This window comes from Notolepis coatsorum (assembly GCF_963971535.1).
Source record: "Notolepis coatsorum genome assembly, chromosome: 12".
Lineage (NCBI taxonomy): Eukaryota > Metazoa > Chordata > Actinopteri > Aulopiformes > Paralepididae > Notolepis > Notolepis coatsorum.
The window spans coordinates 47,796,332-47,819,767 of NC_140176.1; the positions used below are offsets into that span (position 1 = coordinate 47,796,332).

The 23,436-nt window shown below is 41.2% G+C and overlaps 1 protein-coding gene across 1 annotated transcript in view; it reads left to right on the top strand.

Annotated features, from left to right (window-relative positions):
* Positions 1-15,718, top strand: part of bdh1 (3-hydroxybutyrate dehydrogenase, type 1) — a gene marked incomplete at its 5' end in the record, with an annotated part of 33,222 nt that extends 17,504 nt beyond the window's left edge. Inside the window, one exon of the mRNA XM_084326696.1 lies at positions 14,015-15,718. Coding sequence (XP_084182822.1) covers positions 14,015-14,481 — 467 coding nt within the window. The 3' untranslated portion in view covers positions 14,482-15,718. The remainder of the gene's footprint in view (positions 1-14,014) is intronic.
* Positions 15,719-23,436: the final 7,718 nt, after the last annotated feature.

The window sequence follows — 23,436 nt, forward strand, 5'->3', positions numbered from 1 at the left end:
TGCCAATTGATTAAGTATAATATGCGTCGCAGGCTATTACTAGCCTCCCAGGAATTACCCCAGACCACTCTAAAACCATACTTATATTCACCACGGTAAAAAACAAGAATGTATGGATGGAAAAAATATTCCTTTTTCACATCTTGAACGATAGATACTCGATGTCAAATGGGCCATAGTATTGCATATATAGCTATACTATTTAAATAGTTATAGCCCTGCAAACAAGGTGAGTGACTCCCACCGTTTACAGCGGTGGCGGTAGTTACTACAGGATGAGGATAATACGTGCCGTCCAATGAGTTAAGAGTGTACAAGACATTATGAACATCTGCTATGTTGTTGATAGGGATGGGCGTGAGTAAACGATTTATGTTGTAATAAAAAAAACAACGGACAGTATTACCTTCCGTCAAATTTCGATCCGTTCATTGCCGCAGCCAGGCTCTTGCTCGACCTGAGATTGGTTTTGGTCGTTTGCTAGGGGGGGAAACTGGTCCACAATAAAAGTAAATAAATAAAAAAAACATTTCAATATATAAATATAAATAATAATAAATTAATTAAGCCCTATATGGAAAGAAACACATACAAACTTTGACCAATTGGAATTGGTGAGGAGAATAGATGAGAATTGGTCAACCATGATTCTTTTTTATAGGATATTCCTATTAACCCATTTAGACTTAAAACGCCTGCTAAAAATGCATTATATAGCCTGCATATATACACAAATGTGTTTCCCGGTTTCAATGGGATAAGACAAGGTCAACTGTGATCCTTTAATTGTGGATTAATTCCACGTACGTACATCATGAAGGGAGCTGTAGATGAAGACTGATTTTCAAACCTTGAGGCAATAGAGGCAAGTGGGATGCAAGTCAATAGGCGTGTTCGAGATTGATTTCGGCTCCCCTCGAAAATAGACGAGAGTAGACGAGTCAGAACGTCGGACACTTCAGATTTGACAACAGCCTCTCGCCTATAGTCTCGCATTGGCAGATACGCGTTCACGTTCCCACACACATACTACACACCTGTCCAGCTCATTATAATGCGACTCGAGGGCCGCGCGCACAATTAGATCAGATTCAAATGTACAGCACACCATATACTGCTATAGTTCAAGTCCAAGTTCTTTAATATATAAATATATTATTCATATATACCATAATTAAATGTATACCATCTTGTTGCGCGCTCATACATGTTGACAATAGGATTAGGAATGTCTCGCGCTGTGTTCAAGAGATTCAGGCGCATACAAGTCTATTCGATCATGTCAGCTGCCAGTTCAGTGTCGCTATGTTGCTAGTTTTTGTTAGTCGTGAAATTGGTATTATATTTTGCTCTAAGTGGTCTTAACACATTGGTTTTTCATCCGTCCAGCCTGACATTATCATTCGGAATTTTTCACAGATTTCACAACGTGTGTGTGTGTGTGTGGCGTTAGGCGCTGAGCGCGGCACGAATAAATTATTTTTCAGCCTGCTTTTGTATCGTGCTTAAGAACACAAATACTCTCGATAATCTAGCGTTTATTTGAAAATGATTCATAAATCAGCCGGAAAATGACAATGTGTTTTGTGTATTCCAGTAAATGGCTATTTTCGCAGAATTTCTCTGAAATTACTAGAACTCTCCGAAACTATACTTGTATTCAAAACGGTATAAAACGGAAATGTACTGATAAAAAAACAATCCGTTTCATACATGTTGACTGCAAGCAAGTCATTGATAAGCAACGGGTGTATTAGACACATCATTTAAGATATAGTTTATGCGTTCGCAAATGTGCTTGTCCTCCCATTGATTAACGTGGTGGCATCCTAGCGATAAATCGTCATATCCGGCTGGCAACCAATGTGTTAAGAGATCTTAAATGCAAATTGTTGAAACCTGCAGATACCCTGTAGAGAGACAGGCATAACAGATCAATGTAGAGGCACCTTAAGGGTTCTATCAAACCTGCTTTTGATTCTGATTCATTAGAAAAAGATTCAGCGCATCATATAATCATCGATTCAATAGGCTATACGTTTCAAAGGTTTTATAGACACTCAAACATGACAGGGTTCACTCAGTTTAAAACCTCACACCAAGACATGAGCTCACACAATGTTAGTAAATAAACAAAGACTATTTTCACAGTTACACAGTTTGATTTCCACATTTGTATTGACATTTCAGCCTCTTAAAGCATGATTTAATCAGTTAGATATTTGGCTGAATAAGTGCAAGATTGAAGACTTAATGTTTAAAACACTAAATAATGTAAAATACTTGGAATGCGTTAAGCAAAGTGTTTCAAGACATGAGGGATTCTTTTATATTATTACATGGCGTTTTAACATTTGCAAAAATGCTTGATTGTGATTAGTCAATAGCGCTCTGTTGCCCATAGCAGCGGTCAATTATTTCTCGATAATTCACCGCTGCTATGGGCAACGCGCAATAATGACCGCTGTTAGGGGCAACGGAGCGCTATTGTCAATCACAATCAAGCATTTTGATCGCAGTCACGAAAGCTAAGATCAGCATATGCACAGCTGCACTACATCAGGTGCAATCAGACCACACACCTGCCGTCTGCCAATGACAGAGGAGCAACAGAAAACAACTGCGTCTGCATTTGATCTCGTCTTGTCGATGGTGTAAAATGAATTACGTATATTAGTAAGTTAGCCCTGTAATAAGCGGGATAATGTATAGCTATACTCGGTCATTGTCGCAAAATAATTGACCTTCACTGCGTTTAGAACACCTCGGCTGCGCCTCGTGTTCCAGTCGGTCAATTATTTTGTGACAATGACCCCTTACTTATTATACATATAATATTCATATTTAATAATAATACAATACTAATATTAGTATATTGTTTTATATTATTATTTTGTATTATTCATAGCAATTATTATTCAATGCAAACATAATTATAATAAAGAAATAGGCCCAGGTATTTGAACTTTGCTAAAATGTAACCGCTTCCCTTTTCAAACCTTTATGAGGCTGTAAAGAAATAGCCTAATATTGCTCTCATATCCTTATCTCGGTTTCAGACAATAGAGCCCTTTCTACCCTAGAGGTTGTTCTTGATAAGGATTCTCAGTCGAATGGAAAATTGGGTTTGTGTGGAATGCATTGCTTTTAGCAGGTTGCAAATGAAACAACGGTGCAGCTCAATCATTCACCTTGTTGGAGCTGCAGAGACTGTCCTGAAGACAGTTGAACTATGGACCTGCATACCTGACTGGCTTTCACTAACGGGCTTAAAGGAACATGCCAACTTTTGGGGAAATTCGCTTATTTGCCATCTACCCTGGAGTTAGACAAGCAGATACATAGCCTTTTCTTCTCTGTGCATGCATTAGGCTTAGGGAACAGCCGCACCGTTAGCCTAGCTTCATTACTAGCGTCATTCACTGGAAGTAGGTGTGTAGCCTACAGTAGTTCCCAACAGTCACGGAATACACTCCAAATACAACTCCAAAACATTCCTGTAAACATGTAGTGACCTGTGTATTTACCACGTGGAGAAACAAATTATAATAATTTGACATAATTTTAGTTTTCTAAGCAGATATATACTCTGAATTTTTTTTTGCCTGGGCTCAGTGATTTCCTCACCTCAATAGCCCTGTTTTTCAAAAAGCAACAGGGCTTTTGAGGTGATGAAATCACTGCGCCCAGGCAGCAGTGGTTCTGCAAAAAAAAAATCAGAGCATATATCTGCTTAGAAAACTAAAATGTCAACAAAAAGAAGTTATTTCTCCACATGGTAAATAAATACACAGGTCACAAACTGTTTACAGGAAAGTTTTGGAGTTTTATTTGGAGTATATTTCGTGACTGTTGGGAACTAGGCTACTCTGGCACACCTACTTCCAGTGAATGACGCTAAGCTAGGCTAACAGTGCGGCTGTTCCCTAAGCCTAATGCATGCACAGAGAAGAAAAGGGTATCTGCTTGTCTAATTCCAGGGTAGATGGCAAATAAACTAATTTCCCAAAAAGTTGGCGTGTTCCTTTAACCCAAAAATAATAATAATCCAAAACACTTAACCTGAGCTTCATGTGGTTTTTCCTTCTGGGTTCTGCTCTACTTAACTGTCATTTTTGAGTTTGAGAGTTGTACAGTATGTTGTATGTTGTAATGTTAGTGTAAACTACTAACAAGTCGATCGCAGTCAAGCAGCACCTGCTAACGGGTCTGACCTTTTAGCTCAGCTGGTTAGTGCAGCCGCCTGTGGATCCTATGGTCCCAGGTTCATTAGTCTATAGCAGGGGTCAGCAACCTTTTTGACATGGAGTGCCTGTTTGAAATATAGTTGTAACTAGTGTGCCTCAACAATATTCCATGCATCGTCCATGTAATTTTTTTTCTCATAATCAGGTATTTTTAATGATAATTTTTACATTATTACATCATTATTGTTATTGTTATTATTAACAATATTATTATGATGGTTGTATCAACCCTAAATCTGAGTTGGGGGGGGGGGAATGCAATGCAGACAAACAGCTGCATACAGTGCGACCATTTCACTCACATTTGCCCATTCATTTTTGGACACATCACACACGCAAAGGTCCAATACCGCCGCCTGGTGGTATGCGGCCGATGTCGCACTTCCTTTCTGACTCTGTGTATGACTCTGTGTATCATTGAAATTCCTCCGGGCGGAGTTTTTGAGTAACGTGGACCAAGGGGTATACCCGATCGCATTGAATCGCTTACGGGACGCCAGATTCATTATGTTGTGGGGGGTTATGGCGTGGGCCAAATGGACATACGATCTAGCAGATGGCAATCAAATAATTGGAATATTCTTTTTGGAATATCATCAGCCACAGGTAAGTGCAATTTAATGTCAATTTCAGCTTGGTTGTCCATTGTTTTCATAGCCTCCGCCCTGATCAGCGTATGCTGTTGTACTAACGAATGCCGTTATTGACAATCAATTAATCAGAAACATGATGGAACATAATATACCGAGCATATGCATTTGAATGTTTAATTATAGCGTGTATAGGGACGAAATGCCAATTGATTAAGTATAATATGCGTCGCAGGCTATTACTAGCCTCCCAGGAATTACCCCAGACCACTCTAAAACCATACTTATATTCACCACGGTAAAAAACAAGAATGTATGGATGGAAAAAATATTCCTTTTTCACATCTTGAACGATAGATACTCGATGTCAAATGGGCCATAGTATTGCATATATAGCTATACTATTTAAATAGTTATAGCCCTGCAAACAAGGTGAGTGACTCCCACCGTTTACAGCGGTGGCGGTAGTTACTACAGGATGAGGATAATACGTGCCGTCCAATGAGTTAAGAGTGTACAAGACATTATGAACATCTGCTATGTTGTTGATAGGGATGGGCGTGAGTAAACGATTTATGTTGTAATAAAAAAAACAACGGACAGTATTACCTTCCGTCAAATTTCGATCCGTTCATTGCCGCAGCCAGGCTCTTGCTCGACCTGAGATTGGTTTTGGTCGTTTGCTAGGGGGGGAAACTGGTCCACAATAAAAGTAAATAAATAAAAAAAACATTTCAATATATAAATATAAATAATAATAAATTAATTAAGCCCTATATGGAAAGAAACACATACAAACTTTGACCAATTGGAATTGGTGAGGAGAATAGATGAGAATTGGTCAACCATGATTCTTTTTTATAGGATATTCCTATTAACCCATTTAGACTTAAAACGCCTGCTAAAAATGCATTATATAGCCTGCATATATACACAAATGTGTTTCCCGGTTTCAATGGGATAAGACAAGGTCAACTGTGATCCTTTAATTGTGGATTAATTCCACGTACGTACATCATGAAGGGAGCTGTAGATGAAGACTGATTTTCAAACCTTGAGGCAATAGAGGCAAGTGGGATGCAAGTCAATAGGCGTGTTCGAGATTGATTTCGGCTCCCCTCGAAAATAGACGAGAGTAGACGAGTCAGAACGTCGGACACTTCAGATTTGACAACAGCCTCTCGCCTATAGTCTCGCATTGGCAGATACGCGTTCACGTTCCCACACACATACTACACACCTGTCCAGCTCATTATAATGCGACTCGAGGGCCGCGCGCACAATTAGATCAGATTCAAATGTACAGCACACCATATACTGCTATAGTTCAAGTCCAAGTTCTTTAATATATAAATATATTATTCATATATACCATAATTAAATGTATACCATCTTGTTGCGCGCTCATACATGTTGACAATAGGATTAGGAATGTCTCGCGCTGTGTTCAAGAGATTCAGGCGCATACAAGTCTATTCGATCATGTCAGCTGCCAGTTCAGTGTCGCTATGTTGCTAGTTTTTGTTAGTCGTGAAATTGGTATTATATTTTGCTCTAAGTGGTCTTAACACATTGGTTTTTCATCCGTCCAGCCTGACATTATCATTCGGAATTTTTCACAGATTTCACAACGTGTGTGTGTGTGTGTGGCGTTAGGCGCTGAGCGCGGCACGAATAAATTATTTTTCAGCCTGCTTTTGTATCGTGCTTAAGAACACAAATACTCTCGATAATCTAGCGTTTATTTGAAAATGATTCATAAATCAGCCGGAAAATGACAATGTGTTTTGTGTATTCCAGTAAATGGCTATTTTCGCAGAATTTCTCTGAAATTACTAGAACTCTCCGAAACTATACTTGTATTCAAAACGGTATAAAACGGAAATGTACTGATAAAAAAACAATCCGTTTCATACATGTTGACTGCAAGCAAGTCATTGATAAGCAACGGGTGTATTAGACACATCATTTAAGATATAGTTTATGCGTTCGCAAATGTGCTTGTCCTCCCATTGATTAACGTGGTGGCATCCTAGCGATAAATCGTCATATCCGGCTGGCAACCAATGTGTTAAGAGATCTTAAATGCAAATTGTTGAAACCTGCAGATACCCTGTAGAGAGACAGGCATAACAGATCAATGTAGAGGCACCTTAAGGGTTCTATCAAACCTGCTTTTGATTCTGATTCATTAGAAAAAGATTCAGCGCATCATATAATCATCGATTCAATAGGCTATACGTTTCAAAGGTTTTATAGACACTCAAACATGACAGGGTTCACTCAGTTTAAAACCTCACACCAAGACATGAGCTCACACAATGTTAGTAAATAAACAAAGACTATTTTCACAGTTACACAGTTTGATTTCCACATTTGTATTGACATTTCAGCCTCTTAAAGCATGATTTAATCAGTTAGATATTTGGCTGAATAAGTGCAAGATTGAAGACTTAATGTTTAAAACACTAAATAATGTAAAATACTTGGAATGCGTTAAGCAAAGTGTTTCAAGACATGAGGGATTCTTTTATATTATTACATGGCGTTTTAACATTTGCAAAAATGCTTGATTGTGATTAGTCAATAGCGCTCTGTTGCCCATAGCAGCGGTCAATTATTTCTCGATAATTCACCGCTGCTATGGGCAACGCGCAATAATGACCGCTGTTAGGGGCAACGGAGCGCTATTGTCAATCACAATCAAGCATTTTGATCGCAGTCACGAAAGCTAAGATCAGCATATGCACAGCTGCACTACATCAGGTGCAATCAGACCACACACCTGCCGTCTGCCAATGACAGAGGAGCAACAGAAAACAACTGCGTCTGCATTTGATCTCGTCTTGTCGATGGTGTAAAATGAATTACGTATATTAGTAAGTTAGCCCTGTAATAAGCGGGATAATGTATAGCTATACTCGGTCATTGTCGCAAAATAATTGACCTTCACTGCGTTTAGAACACCTCGGCTGCGCCTCGTGTTCCAGTCGGTCAATTATTTTGTGACAATGACCCCTTACTTATTATACATATAATATTCATATTTAATAATAATACAATACTAATATTAGTATATTGTTTTATATTATTATTTTGTATTATTCATAGCAATTATTATTCAATGCAAACATAATTATAATAAAGAAATAGGCCCAGGTATTTGAACTTTGCTAAAATGTAACCGCTTCCCTTTTCAAACCTTTATGAGGCTGTAAAGAAATAGCCTAATATTGCTCTCATATCCTTATCTCGGTTTCAGACAATAGAGCCCTTTCTACCCTAGAGGTTGTTCTTGATAAGGATTCTCAGTCTAATGGAAAATTGGGTTTGTGTGGAATGCATTGCTTTTAGCAGGTTGCAAATGAAACAACGGTGCAGCTCAATCATTCACCTTGTTGGAGCTGCAGAGACTGTCCTGAAGACAGTTGAACTATGGACCTGCATACCTGACTGGCTTTCACTAACGGGCTTAAAGGAACATGCCAACTTTTGGGGAAATTCGCTTATTTGCCATCTACCCTGGAGTTAGACAAGCAGATACATAGCCTTTTCTTCTCTGTGCATGCATTAGGCTTAGGGAACAGCCGCACCGTTAGCCTAGCTTCATTACTAGCGTCATTCACTGGAAGTAGGTGTGTAGCCTACAGTAGTTCCCAACAGTCACGGAATACACTCCAAATACAACTCCAAAACATTCCTGTAAACATGTAGTGACCTGTGTATTTACCACGTGGAGAAACAAATTATAATAATTTGACATAATTTTAGTTTTCTAAGCAGATATATACTCTGAATTTTTTTTTGCCTGGGCTCAGTGATTTCCTCACCTCAATAGCCCTGTTTTTCAAAAAGCAACAGGGCTTTTGAGGTGATGAAATCACTGCGCCCAGGCAGCAGTGGTTCTGCAAAAAAAAAATCAGAGCATATATCTGCTTAGAAAACTAAAATGTCAACAAAAAGAAGTTATTTCTCCACATGGTAAATAAATACACAGGTCACAAACTGTTTACAGGAAAGTTTTGGAGTTTTATTTGGAGTATATTTCGTGACTGTTGGGAACTAGGCTACTCTGGCACACCTACTTCCAGTGAATGACGCTAAGCTAGGCTAACAGTGCGGCTGTTCCCTAAGCCTAATGCATGCACAGAGAAGAAAAGGGTATCTGCTTGTCTAATTCCAGGGTAGATGGCAAATAAACTAATTTCCCAAAAAGTTGGCGTGTTCCTTTAACCCAAAAATAATAATAATCCAAAACACTTAACCTGAGCTTCATGTGGTTTTTCCTTCTGGGTTCTGCTCTACTTAACTGTCATTTTTTAGTTTGAGAGTTGTACAGTATGTTGTATGTTGTAATGTTAGTGTAAACTACTAACAAGTCGATCGCAGTCAAGCAGCACCTGCTAACGGGTCTGACCTTTTAGCTCAGCTGGTTAGTGCAGCCGCCTGTGGATCCTATGGTCCCAGGTTCATTAGTCTATAGCAGGGGTCAGCAACCTTTTTGACATGGAGTGCCTGTTTGAAATATAGTTGTAACTAGTGTGCCTCAACAATATTCCATGCATCGTCCATGTAATTTTTTTTCTCATAATCAGGTATTCTTAATGATAATTTTTACATTATTACATCATTATTGTTATTGTTATTATTAACAATATTATTATGATGGTTGTATCAACCCTAAATCTGAGTTGGGGGGGGGGGAATGCAATGCAGACAAACAGCTGCATACAGTGCGACCATTTCACTCACATTTGCCCATTCATTTTTGGACACATCACACACGCAAAGGTCCAATACCGCCGCCTGGTGGTATGCGGCCGATGTCGCACTTCCTTTCTGACTCTGTGTATGACTCTGTGTATCATTGAAATTCCTCCGGGCGGAGTTTTTGAGTAACGTGGACCAAGGGGTATACCCGATCGCATTGAATCGCTTACGGGACGCCAGATTCATTATGTTGTGGGGGGTTATGGCGTGGGCCAAATGGACATACGATCTAGCAGATGGCAATCAAATAATTGGAATATTCTTTTTGGAATATCATCAGCCACAGGTAAGTGCAATTTAATGTCAATTTCAGCTTGGTTGTCCATTGTTTTCATAGCCTCCGCCCTGATCAGCGTATGCTGTTGTACTAACGAATGCCGTTATTGACAATCAATTAATCAGAAACATGATGGAACATAATATACCGAGCATATGCATTTGAATGTTTAATTATAGCGTGTATAGGGACGAAATGCCAATTGATTAAGTATAATATGCGTCGCAGGCTATTACTAGCCTCCCAGGAATTACCCCAGACCACTCTAAAACCATACTTATATTCACCACGGTAAAAAACAAGAATGTATGGATGGAAAAAATATTCCTTTTTCACATCTTGAACGATAGATACTCGATGTCAAATGGGCCATAGTATTGCATATATAGCTATACTATTTAAATAGTTATAGCCCTGCAAACAAGGTGAGTGACTCCCACCGTTTACAGCGGTGGCGGTAGTTACTACAGGATGAGGATAATACGTGCCGTCCAATGAGTTAAGAGTGTACAAGACATTATGAACATCTGCTATGTTGTTGATAGGGATGGGCGTGAGTAAACGATTTATGTTGTAATAAAAAAAACAACGGACAGTATTACCTTCCGTCAAATTTCGATCCGTTCATTGCCGCAGCCAGGCTCTTGCTCGACCTGAGATTGGTTTTGGTCGTTTGCTAGGGGGGGAAACTGGTCCACAATAAAAGTAAATAAATAAAAAAAACATTTCAATATATAAATATAAATAATAATAAATTAATTAAGCCCTATATGGAAAGAAACACATACAAACTTTGACCAATTGGAATTGGTGAGGAGAATAGATGAGAATTGGTCAACCATGATTCTTTTTTATAGGATATTCCTATTAACCCATTTAGACTTAAAACGCCTGCTAAAAATGCATTATATAGCCTGCATATATACACAAATGTGTTTCCCGGTTTCAATGGGATAAGACAAGGTCAACTGTGATCCTTTAATTGTGGATTAATTCCACGTACGTACATCATGAAGGGAGCTGTAGATGAAGACTGATTTTCAAACCTTGAGGCAATAGAGGCAAGTGGGATGCAAGTCAATAGGCGTGTTCGAGATTGATTTCGGCTCCCCTCGAAAATAGACGAGAGTAGACGAGTCAGAACGTCGGACACTTCAGATTTGACAACAGCCTCTCGCCTATAGTCTCGCATTGGCAGATACGCGTTCACGTTCCCACACACATACTACACACCTGTCCAGCTCATTATAATGCGACTCGAGGGCCGCGCGCACAATTAGATCAGATTCAAATGTACAGCACACCATATACTGCTATAGTGGAATATACTATTCATACTGTATATACCATAATTAAATGTATACCATCTTGTTGCGCGCTCCTGGCCACCGCAGCACGCACGCACACACAACACACACACTGCTGAATAATTCTGTTTTGCATCAATATATATATATATATATGTATATTGAGGCAAAACTGAATTATATATACAGTATATATTGAGGCAAAACAGACAACGCGTGTGTGTACAGTATGTGGGATACAGTATCAGCTCAGCTGCTGCATCGTTAATGAACTATAGATTATATGGACTTCGTTAATCTATCTAGCGATTGGGTTAACTGAGAGCCAGATTGCTTAGAGGAGTACTGTACATAGAGCGGTAATGCTCAGATTGCTCATTGAGTCATGACTATAAACGTAATTGTCGTATTTATTATCATTATAATTATTTAATTCCGATGATAGAAACAGTCCATCTGTAGAATCGACTTGAAGAAGCAATCACCATTTGTTCAGGGGGGTTGATATATTATTTTGATATAAACTCCGACAGCATTCATTACTCCGATAAAAATAATTTAGTGTCTGACAGCTTGAAGTTTATCATGATGATATGATGATAACTTTATTTGAGGAAGCTCTTGGTACCCAAACTCCTGTATCCAATAATAATAATAATAATAAATATATCTGATAGACAGGGGCGGCTAGGTGGTGTAGTGGGCAAGGCACTCGCCACCAGTGTGGAGACGCTAGGATTCGCGTGTTCGAATCCAGCTCTCCACATTGTTTTCAGTTTAGCTGGTCGTCCGCAGTAATACACATTGGCCGTATTACGGGGAGGGAAAACTGAAGGGTGGGGATCGAACGTTGTGAACAAGCGACTCCTACAAGTCGGTTGGTGCGCCTGCGCAGTAGAATCAGGAAGTGTCGGGGGCAGCGTGAGCCTCCCACGCGTTACTCCTCGACACTGAGAGATCGAGCTGCGCAGGTGAAAAGATGCGACTGCTGTTACCTCAAGTACCGGAGGGGACTTGTGCTATGTATGACTTAGTCCACATTGCAGCCGGCTTGTGGGAGGCAAGAAACAGCATCCGTGACAGGGGAGGGTTGAATTGGATGATACGAAATTGGGATGGGAGAAAATATAGAAAAATGGGAGAAAAAGTGGATCCAAAAAAAAAAATATATCTGATAGACGGGACCCGTACTGTATTATTGTACCCATTCTGCAATAGGTTAATAAAGTTTTCAATCAATCAATCAATCAATCAAACGTCTCATAACTTCCTCTTGTGGGCGTGGCTGGTGGTGACAACCAGGTGACAACTTTTCTGAGCCTTATAGGCGCTTTGCGCAGAGATAGCAAGTCGTTTCCCATCATGCATTTGCGTGGAGCAGTCGGGTGAGAGGTACTGTGGAGCCTCGCTCTGAAGGCTGTGCGTGGCTCGCTCCCGCGAGATTTCCGCGCCTCGTCTCGTCAGATTTTCAGAGCAAGTCGGACAACATTCTAACCGTCATGCAACGCGCTTGGCGAGGCCGTAGTAAAACCTGCGCAGATCTGTGTCTGCCTAGCCAATCTCGAACACGCCTAATATTAGGGGAATGTATTCCTAATGAGTGCATAGGATTGTGGGTATTGTAGTACATGATTGTGGGTGTTGTAGTATAGGATTGTGGGTATTGTAGTATAGTATTGTGAGTATAGACCACTACACTTCCGCGTTACATTGAGATCGGGGAGGAGATTGCGGGGGGGGCAAATTAATGAATGTGGATGAGAGCCTTGACATTAAGTGATTGCAGATACGGCTGTGGGGGTGCTAGAGACATGATCGAATAGACTTGTATGCGCCTGAATCTCCTGAACACGGCGCGAGACATTCCTAATCGATCAGAACTAAATTGGCAGCGAAAAAGACCGTTTTTAAGCATCGATTCCCCATGCACATGCGCAGATTGGCCACGGAGTGTGACGCAACGCACATCCACCCTGGAATGTTCCATTAGAGGGGGTGTTGTGTTGTGAGAATGATAAGATAGAATTAAATATACAGTAAAAGGAATACAGTACAAATATACAGAAGTCTACAGTAAGTGTAATATTGCACAGTGTTGTGCATTTATAATCAGTAGCTTAGGCTACATAGTAGGCTAATGACAGCCTATTCTAGTCTAGCAGGTGCTGGTATAGACGTATAATATATGACATATATGAAATTTTTTGCCTAGATATACGGTATATCTAGGCAAAAAATTTCATAGATGACTGAAAATCAACATTACTAGTCTATACCAGCACCTGCTAGACTAGAATAGGCTGTCATTAGCCTACTATGTAGCCTAAGCTACTGATTATAAATGCACAACACTGTGCAATATTACACTTACTGTAGACTTCTGTATATTTGTACTGTATTCCTTTTACTGTATATTTAATTCTATCTTATCATTCTCACAACACAACACCCCCTCTAATGGAACATTCCAGGGTGGATGTGCGTTGCGTCACACTCCGTGGCCAATCTGCGCATGTGCATGGGGAATCGATGCTTAAAAACGGTATTTTTCGCTGCCAATTTAGTTCTGATCGATTAGGAATGTCTCGCGCTGTGTTCAAGAGATTCAGGCGCATACAAGTCTATTCGATCATGTCTCTAGCACCCCCACAGCCGCAATCACTTAATGTCAAGGCTCTCATCCACATTCATTCATTTGCCCCCCCCGCAATCTCCTCCCCGATTTCAGAATTCCGGAAGTGTTGCGGTGGTCTATTGTGGGTATCGTAGTATAGGATTGTGGGTATCATAGTGCATCTCTGACACAGTCTTTCCAAACCATAGGCCGTGTGGTGAACCTGGCCAGTATGTACGGCAGGATGGGGAACGCCTTGCGGTCTCCTTACTGCGTGTCCAAGTATGGTGTGGAAGCGTTCTCCGACTGCCTCCGCTACGAGATGAAGACCTGGGGGGTGAAAGTCTCCGTTGTGGAACCGGGGAATTTCATAGTGGCCACGGGCATCCTGACGCGCGACATTGTGACCAACACGGCTAACAAGCTGTGGAGCGAGGCGCCGCCCGCCGTGAAGGAGGACTACGGCAAGGCCCACTTCCAGCAGCACATGGCCCTGATGAGCTCCTACTGCAACAGCGGGCAGAAGGACGTCAAACCGGTTCTGGACGACATCGCAGACGCCATCACGTCGAAGCGCCCGTACACGCGGTACAACCCCATGGAGCCTCACTGGTGGATCCGAATGCAGGTGATGACACACCTGCCCGCCGCCATCTCTGACCGCCTCTACTTCTGAGGAGGGAACTCGTTAGATCTTCCCCTCTACTGCCTCTCAACTCTGAGACATCTTCACAGAAAGTAGAACATTGGGTCTCATTCACCAACAGACTTAAGACAAAAGTTAAGAACAACTTTTGTCGTAGCTCCACTTAAGACATTTTCGGGCTGATTTTGGGAATCACGAACAGTCCCTTCTCTGGGATTCGCTCTTAGCTAAGAGCATGAGTGCTGAAGAGCAGTCTTAAGTCGGACAGACTGGTGTGCACCTTGTGCTTAACTCATTGACTGCCACGCTGTTTTCCCATCTTTACTCAATGGCGCCAGCGTTATTGACCATTTCCGCGATGTTTGCGGACCCATCGTGTCTTCTGTAATATAGCTATGGATACAATAGTATGGCTCATTTGACAGGCATTGTTTATAGTCCAACACTGACAAACCAGTTAATTTCTACATACTTTAGTTTGTGCGCTATTCCACGCTACACATCGCCCCTTTTCAAAATAATCCAGTCTTTTTTTCTAGATCGCGAGATATGACGTTATATGCATATGCCCAAATCGTTCGGGTTGCTCGCCTGAAACCTATATTATTTCCAAATCAAAGGTATATACCATATATAGATGTTTCTTCACAAAATCATCAAGGGGGGGGGGGTAGTTTTACGAACCTGCATCGTTACCAAAAGCATGTTTTAGGTTCAGTAAAATAGACCTAGAATAGACCTTAGCTTAGTCAGAAGGTACTCCAAAATTAATAATCCCAGTAATCCCATCGCGATCGCAATTATTCGTGTGCATTGGGCACGGCTAAAATACGGGAAACAATAGGTTCAGGCGATCGGATCTCCGACCGATTGCTCTGTGCAGATTCAGTTTAAGGGGGAGGGGTTGCACAGAGAGAGAGATACCCAGAGACTAGAGCCCCAGTTCAAAAGGTAGGCGATACTGCCACCTGGCGGGATTCGATCGTCATTGAAATTTTAACGTAGGCAGCGGTGCCAGGGAGACACAGACAGGTTCGCACGAGTGTTTAGAATGGGGATCAAAGGAAAAAGATCAAAGGATCTAAACCAGAGAAATCTCGGGTATGGCGCTCAGCGGTTGGATTCGAAACCCGAGAAATGTCGGGTTTGGCACAGAAAGTGTTTGGGAGGAATCATGCTGATTGCGTTCATCTAGACCAGTTGTTCCCAAACCTCTCCTCGAGACACCCCAGCCGTTCTATGTATTTGTTAAATTCCACCACCAGCACACCTGATTCAACTAATAAAGGGCTAGTTAAGTTGAATCAGGTGTGCTGGTGGTGGAATTTAACAAATACATGGAACGGCTGGGGTGCTTCGAGGAGAGGATTGGGAAACACTGACCTAGACTCTACAGACGATTAAATAATCATGATAATAATAAATATGACAATATTTGTATGATAAAGAATTACGCTTTACATTTACAGTCATGCCTCAAGAGGCATCGTGATGTCCGAAAACAAATACAAGCACTACACCAACACTGCAAATGACAGTGGATATATAAATAAGAACCAAACCCAACCGTGTGGATATAGCTATAGTGGAATATACTGTATTAATATTCCATATTTATACCATCTTGTTGCACGCTCTTGGACACCTGCCTCAGCGCACACACACGGCGTACTGTATAGCCTATGTGCGTAATGAATGAACAGTAGGCTTATGACTTGTTTTATTAGGAGATTGCAGATACTGTATGCGCTGCCCTATAGTAGTAAGTACAGTACACATCTTAGTGTGACATCCAAGGCCGCCACAGAGTCGGGCGTACTGTGAGCGTAGCCGTAGTGGACTCCACGCTGCATGTCCACAATCGTTTGAGGTTTCATAATAATAATAATTAATTTTATTTGTATATAGCGCTTTTCAATGACCCAAAGTCGCTGTTCATAGTCACGCTACCACCTCCTACCAATTTCCTACATTTCTCATGCCAGTTTACTACATGCAGGTCAATGTCAACCAACACGCCGAGCAGCCTTTTGTGTGACACCGGTCCGCTCACAGTACGCCCGACTCTGTGGCGGCCTTTAGATGTCACGCTAAGATGTGTACTGTACGTTATACAGTATGTAGAACTACTATATAGGGCAGCGCATACAGTATCTGCAATCTCCTAATAAAACAAGTAATTTGAATAATATAAGCCTACCGGTACTGTTAATTCATTACGCTCATAGGCTATAGTGTGTGTGCGTGCGCGCTGCGGCAGGTGGCCAGGAGTGGAATATGGAATATTAATACAGTCTATTCCACTATAGCTATGGTGTGACTGTGATGTATCTATGATGACAATACATTTGAATCTAATCTAATTTTGATCCGTCGCAAAGCGCTTCCGCGCTATCTGTTGAATATGGGGATCAGCACATGCAAACGCTGACCCTTGTTTTGCACACAGCCCTCGCATTATAATGAGCTGGAGGGGCGTGTCTGAACTCTGTATGCAAATCGGGTATACGAGAACGAGCTCCCGAGTTTGTGAATGAGTGACATACTTGATTCAGGGATTTCGCAGCTGTGATCATTTGGCAAGTTAAGACAACCTCTCCACGCGTTGATGAATCCGTAACTGTCGTAGGCTTTCTTTTACGACCTTCCAAGAAGGTTGTCATAAGAGAAAACGTAAGACAATGTTGGTGAATGAGGTCCATTGTCCTGCTGATCCCCTGACTGACTCATAATATCTACCACTAAGGTCACACTGGGCTGTAGACTCTTCACCGCTCTCACCGATTAGGCCTTTCTAAACGTCACAGTGATCCTTCTGAAAACTCTATGTAAATAATTGCACTTTACTTAATTGTTTTTGTATAGGCAGCGAGCCTCTACTTCTTCCTAATGCATCGACACGATAACTGCTTGACGTGACGTGTGTGATCGCTACCATACACTCGTCGATGAGCCTCACAAACCGCGCCGAGGCATTCGTAGCCGACTGTCGTACGATGTGAAATAGGAACAGCTTCCCCTCCTTAGCGTCTTGGCAATTGGCGACCTTTCCCCCCGATTTCCCAATTCAGCTACCAGCGTGACGCGAGGCTCCTACTGGCAAAGGGGACCAGAGCCACAGCTCAGCAGAAGAACACTCCTGCCGTTCTGTTGTTGTGGTTTAGCCGGAACGCGAAGAGGTCAGATACTGTAAGATCATGGTGAGACTTGGCGACACTCTCACCCCTCCCCCTCTCTCAAAAAGGTTATGTAATGAAATAAACACAAGCCCCGCTTTGTCCTCCCGATTTCCATGAGGTCCTGTGCACTACTACTGTGAGGTGACATTTTTGGGTGTAATTCTCATGCTCAGAACGAACCCCCCCCCCCTGGTGTAAATAATCTATTTGTGTGTGGAAAGTGTGAATGTGAAGAGCAAGATCTATGTTTCGTATTTTTTTTTACAATTGCATCACTGGCAGAGATCATGTGAATTTAAAGTGCTAGAAATCGAGAGACAGGCAGCAAATGGGGCACTGGCTTTGTGTTTGTGTGAGGTTTCTATTCTGGTTCGGACCTGTCGTCAAGTACTAGAATATACCCTCATTTGGGTTTGACAACGTGCCGTTCTATCATGGAACATTCCCAGATTTTACATCCAGATGATGTTGCAAATTCAAGGGATCTCTGTGGTTTCTAGTTTTAGATGAGAGTGGCGGATGTACACATATTGACTGAACTGGATGATCTCTTAAAATGGGTGGTATTCCCCTTTTAAGTGTACCGAGCGAATTCGCCACCAGGTGGTGCTGAAGCATCATGCAGCATCATTGAAGGTCTGTGAGGTGTGTGTGTGTGTTTTTTTTCCCCCAAACGTTTCCTCAGAATTCTATTTAGGAATTCTAGAAATATAGGTTCCATTGGCCTTCAGCCATTGGACATTGACATCATTAGAATAATAGTTCTCACAATTCTAATCACACCAGTTTGATTGTACAACTAAAATGATTAATAGTTAGCATGGATTGCTACTCTGTCCCCAAACTTTGAATAGAGGCCTTGCATGGAATGTTTGTGTAGTTCTCTTTCTTCCAGCATGGCTGCCTGTAACCACCTTCAAAAGGAAATGTCCAACATGCAGTGATAAGAGTAGGTAAAACACTGGAAAAGCATGACATCACTGTCCCACCACTGTGACTTGTTTACAAGATCCAGTAATAAGACGCCAAATGATTATGCTTTTGTTGATATATTTCTCGTATATCAACACATAGCAACCGTTGTCTCTTCCATCGCCGTGTAAGAAACAATGGTTGCCATGACGTCGGAAGAAGGAACTACACTAACTTAGTTTAGCTGTATATATTTGTACCTGGGGTTGACTTAGGATAGTCTACTCTGTGTATTATACCAGGGTGGGTTGTATGCGCAGTGATATTATTGATGGAGTATACATGTGTCTCACCTGTTCAGAGATCCAGTGCAAATCAGACCTTTGTCTTTATTTGTCATACTATATTTTATTATTCTGCCTCTCCTGTTGCTGCTTTGAAATCTCTACACAGGGATTAATAAAGATCCATCTTAAACATTCTGTGAAATGCCTCTATTCTCTGTAGTCTTCCAGGCCTGCCAGTTTAGCATAACATTGTATATTCCATACCGTCATCCCAAGGTTCCAAATTAATTTAATGCCATCGTCCTTTTTTCCAAGCATTTGGGACAGTCAAAACACCTTTGTTCAAATGGAAATGTTAATACAAGTACCATGTTAATTCTGGCGTAGAATATAAATGGCAGCATGATCCTTGCTATTTGGAATTGGTGATATGACAGTATAGCATACTTTTTAAGACATAATAAAATCACAGGAATTGGAAGGAGAAACATTTGATCTATAACAAAATTACATCTTGAAATTGTATGGAATTGTCTTGGTTTCTTTTGTACAACAGATAAAAACAACAGGACAGTAATTTTTTTGTGGTTTATTATTACTTCCTCTGAACAGTCTAATAAACTCCTCTAAATCATTACATGTGAAGATGATTTCCCCCCTCCATAAACAAACGGCATTAAGAGCATTACATGAATTTTCACAGCACAGCATTTTTTCCCCATTCCACTGCCTGCATTCTCTCTCTCTCTGCCTGCTTTGTGAGACAGAAAGAACAATAGAAAACATGGAAGTAGCACAAAAGCACCAACTTAGCTCGTGTCAGTTCCCTTTGAACATCATCAGGAGATTATCGTTCTACATTGAAGATTAATTCACAGACTCGTTGAAAACAAATACATAACTAAGTATATTGTAGGTGGGCTGTAACAAAAACAGAAACAAAGTTAGTCGATAATGAACAAAAAGAGAAGCGACAAAACGACAATCTCCTGATAATATTGGCTACAACTGATGCAAAGAATGTGTGTTTTTCTTTTAAGTAGATTTGAAATAATTTCTGTAGTTATAAGGCTCTGCTCATGCAGCCTCCATCTATGTGCAATGATAACAATATCTATGCAGGGAGAGAAGACAATTCTCTATTCAAGTGGAAATTAAAACAATTACTGTGTGTGGAATCAGCAGAGGAGCGTTGTACATTATTTTAAGTGGCTAAACCGCAAAAGTGAATGTTTTCCACTAAACCATATATGAAACACATAACATGGACATAAACTTAAGTCGTTCCATTAAGAGACCATGGACATTTTATCCACAACCGACAATGCAGTGATTCCACTCATAACGAGATCCGGGTCATATTATTCACAATACAACTGAGAATTATGATCCGAACGAGCGCTAGCACGTCATGTAGATACATCTAGGCATTCACTTGTTACTCACTTTTAGAAGTTATATTTTCATGAAACAGACTATCGTAAGGTCACTTTGATACGACACACACGTTACCATCTGATGAGGGGACCTATATGGCACACATGAAAATATTACACAGTCGAATACTAAATAGTCATATCTATAGACCACCGCAACACTTATTTTGAGCTCATGGGAGAGCGGGGGGGGGGGGGAGCGCGTGAATGAATGTTGATTAGAGCCTTGACGTAAGTGGTTGTAGCTAGCCGTCGTAGCTACAACCACTTACGTCAAGGTTCTAATCAACATTCATCCACGACCCCCCCTCTCCCTCACGAGCTCCATGTAACGCGGAAGTGCAGTGGTCTATGAGGATGTTTTCAGAACTCTGGGTGTGATGGCCATCGGCTCTTTAATCAGACTCGGTTGACGTATGCAAAGCTTTAACCAAATAACCGCAGAGACAAGAGAAGAGGGAAGCTGTAGTAACGGGACAGTCACACAGTCCTAACACCTTTGGTCGACGTTCAGCTTTGAAGGCACAGTAAAGGGATATTTCACTTTAGTAGAACTCGTCAAAAACCTGCAGTCTCCGCCTCTTACCTAAGGTCACCTACAAGTAAATTCCTCCCAGGTTCCTCATTCACTTCCATTCACTTTGGGGACCTAGTTTAAATATAATAGACATACTTCTGAATTATAAACAAACAATACAGCGATATTAACCAGGGAAGAATGGCGGTGTTGACTTTAGATAGAGCTAAGACTACAGATTTTTTACAAGTTCTACTAAAGTGAAATATCCATTTAAAAATGTTGTGGTAAATCCTTTAAATTGAGGCATACAGAGTTGTCCGTCCAGTCCCCACCACCTTAATGCTGTATAACACTGTGGACACTGTAGAAGAGGAAGCTAAAGAAGAAACTTCACGAGAACCGTTAAAAGGTTGTTGCTCTAAATAGTTCATTTCTACCTGAGTTTAACTATAAGCTGCTGGAGACCATCTCGTTTCCCCCAAGGTAAGACATACAATAGGCCATGTCAGCCTGTAACAAAAACTAGATCCACCAATTGAAGAGCTTAGTCTTTTTACCGGACAAGTAACAGCCACGTTACCGTAGCGCCACCATCTCAGTCTCCTTCGCCAAGTAGGCTAGCGTGATGGAGACCACTATGTGAGAAGGCATTATAACCTGCACGTTATTCTCAACACACCTGCTGCGTTGATTAAAAACTAGACCACGTCAGCTTTCAACAGAACTGGATCTTCTTCATCAGGTCTCAAGTTCAAAGGTCTAGTTTTTTTAATCAATAAAGGTGTTTTGGGAGCATAGTGTGCCCAGTGCTGCCTTCTCCTCAACTAGATATGTTTCAACCCAGCAAGATGGTGTGCAGATGATTCACTATAACTATACATCTTAATATTCCACCATGCCTGCGATACAGTATTATTTCCAAGCACGTCTCGGCCATAACTCACGGAGAGGTGCAGGAGACATGTCGTCAATTTTACAACCAGCATTAAGGGAGTACCAGATTATGTGACAGGATTTCTATAATCTGATTACAATAAATAGTAACGTAACCGGATAGTAAAAAAAAAAAAAGGGTAATCAGATTATAGATACTTTAATGAAAATAAATTGATGCATTACTGGAAGTATGGTTACAATAAAGTGTTGTGGTTGTGAGATGTTGGGACACGCATATGACACATAATGACCGATGATGGTTGTAGATGATGACCGTGGTAGTAATCAAATAGCAGCCTATGAAGTGAAATAGATTGTTCATTTAATTCAACAGTACACTATGGATTTCAGAGGTGAATTGGAATGGATTTCCTGATCCAAAAGACTACTTTAAAGTACATTACTCTGAAGTGACTGGGTTAATGGAGTGCCTTACATTACAAGGTCAAATCTTCAGCAGTCGTCTTGTCAACACATTACTGTACCTTCGTATGGGACTTTTTAAAACCACCTAACTTTCACAGTTTTTGAATAGTTTGACCGAGCTTTTCCTCAAATTTCCCAACCCGTCATAAACGTAATAAAGAGTATTTACTCCCAATGGCTCTATATGGCCTTTTTAAAGCTTAAAAAAAATACATTAAAACACTCAGAATCGCCCCATAGTGTTAGTCCTTGAATCAAGAGCTCTGCCAGTCAGTCTTGAGAAAAAAGGTTCAATCCCATGTTTTATTGGCGATGGGCCTACTACCCTTTTTATTTACGCACGGCTAATCGATGACCAAGAAAACCCCTCCCAAATAATTGCGAGCGGTTTAGAACTCATTTCACTCTCCGCCACGGATGATCTATCAACCTTGGCCTCCGTTTCTTTCCCCCCGCCCTTCCTGATGGGAGAACGGGATCGGTATTCCAGACATCGTAGCCAGTGGGATACATTCTCCCAAGTCCCCGCCCCAGATCTCGACTCAGTGCTTTTGTTTTTCCATTCCTCCACCTCCGAAATCCCTCTTCCTCACTCGTGAGCTTGGCTCCTCCGACTCAGCACAGATGGAGAACTAATCATCACACCAGTATACTATGATCTACCCCCCGAGCCCCGCTGGATCCCTGCTCTACCTCTTGCAGATTTACTGTGCAGCCTCCGGTTTTCGTTTTCCCCCAGAATTCTATCGTGGCGTCGGGGATGGCTTTTAAGCAGCCACCCCTGCCCTGGGGTCAAGCTAACGGGAGCACCTGTTAATCAACGTGCACAGATTAAATCCGCCACAGACACAACACACGAGAGCCTTCGGTCTAGACAACGTATACCATCTGCTCTGGCTTGTAAACATTTCAATAAACTGCTCTGCTGTTTTCACCATCGTTGCCCATGTCTGAGAGCCCCTTTTGAAAGCCACTTAGCAGGGTCTGCCGCCACATCGATCTTAGAATTCTGAAAGTCTATAGCCTTTCAATGGCCAGTGACTAGAATGGTTGTCATTAGAATGTTCAGTTTTCAAGACTTCCAATCTCATACCAAGCTTGATCATACCAGCTGAAAGGGTTTCCTCTACCTGGTCCACCTTCACTTCGTAAATGAAACCTGAAGACGTAAGTCTGCGACCAAGTCTGTTTTAGATTTTTCTTTTTCCGACAGCCCATTTATTGTGTCGTTGTAAAGTCAATCCAAGTCACTTGAGAGTGTACAGTAAATGTAATGAACCCCCTTAAAA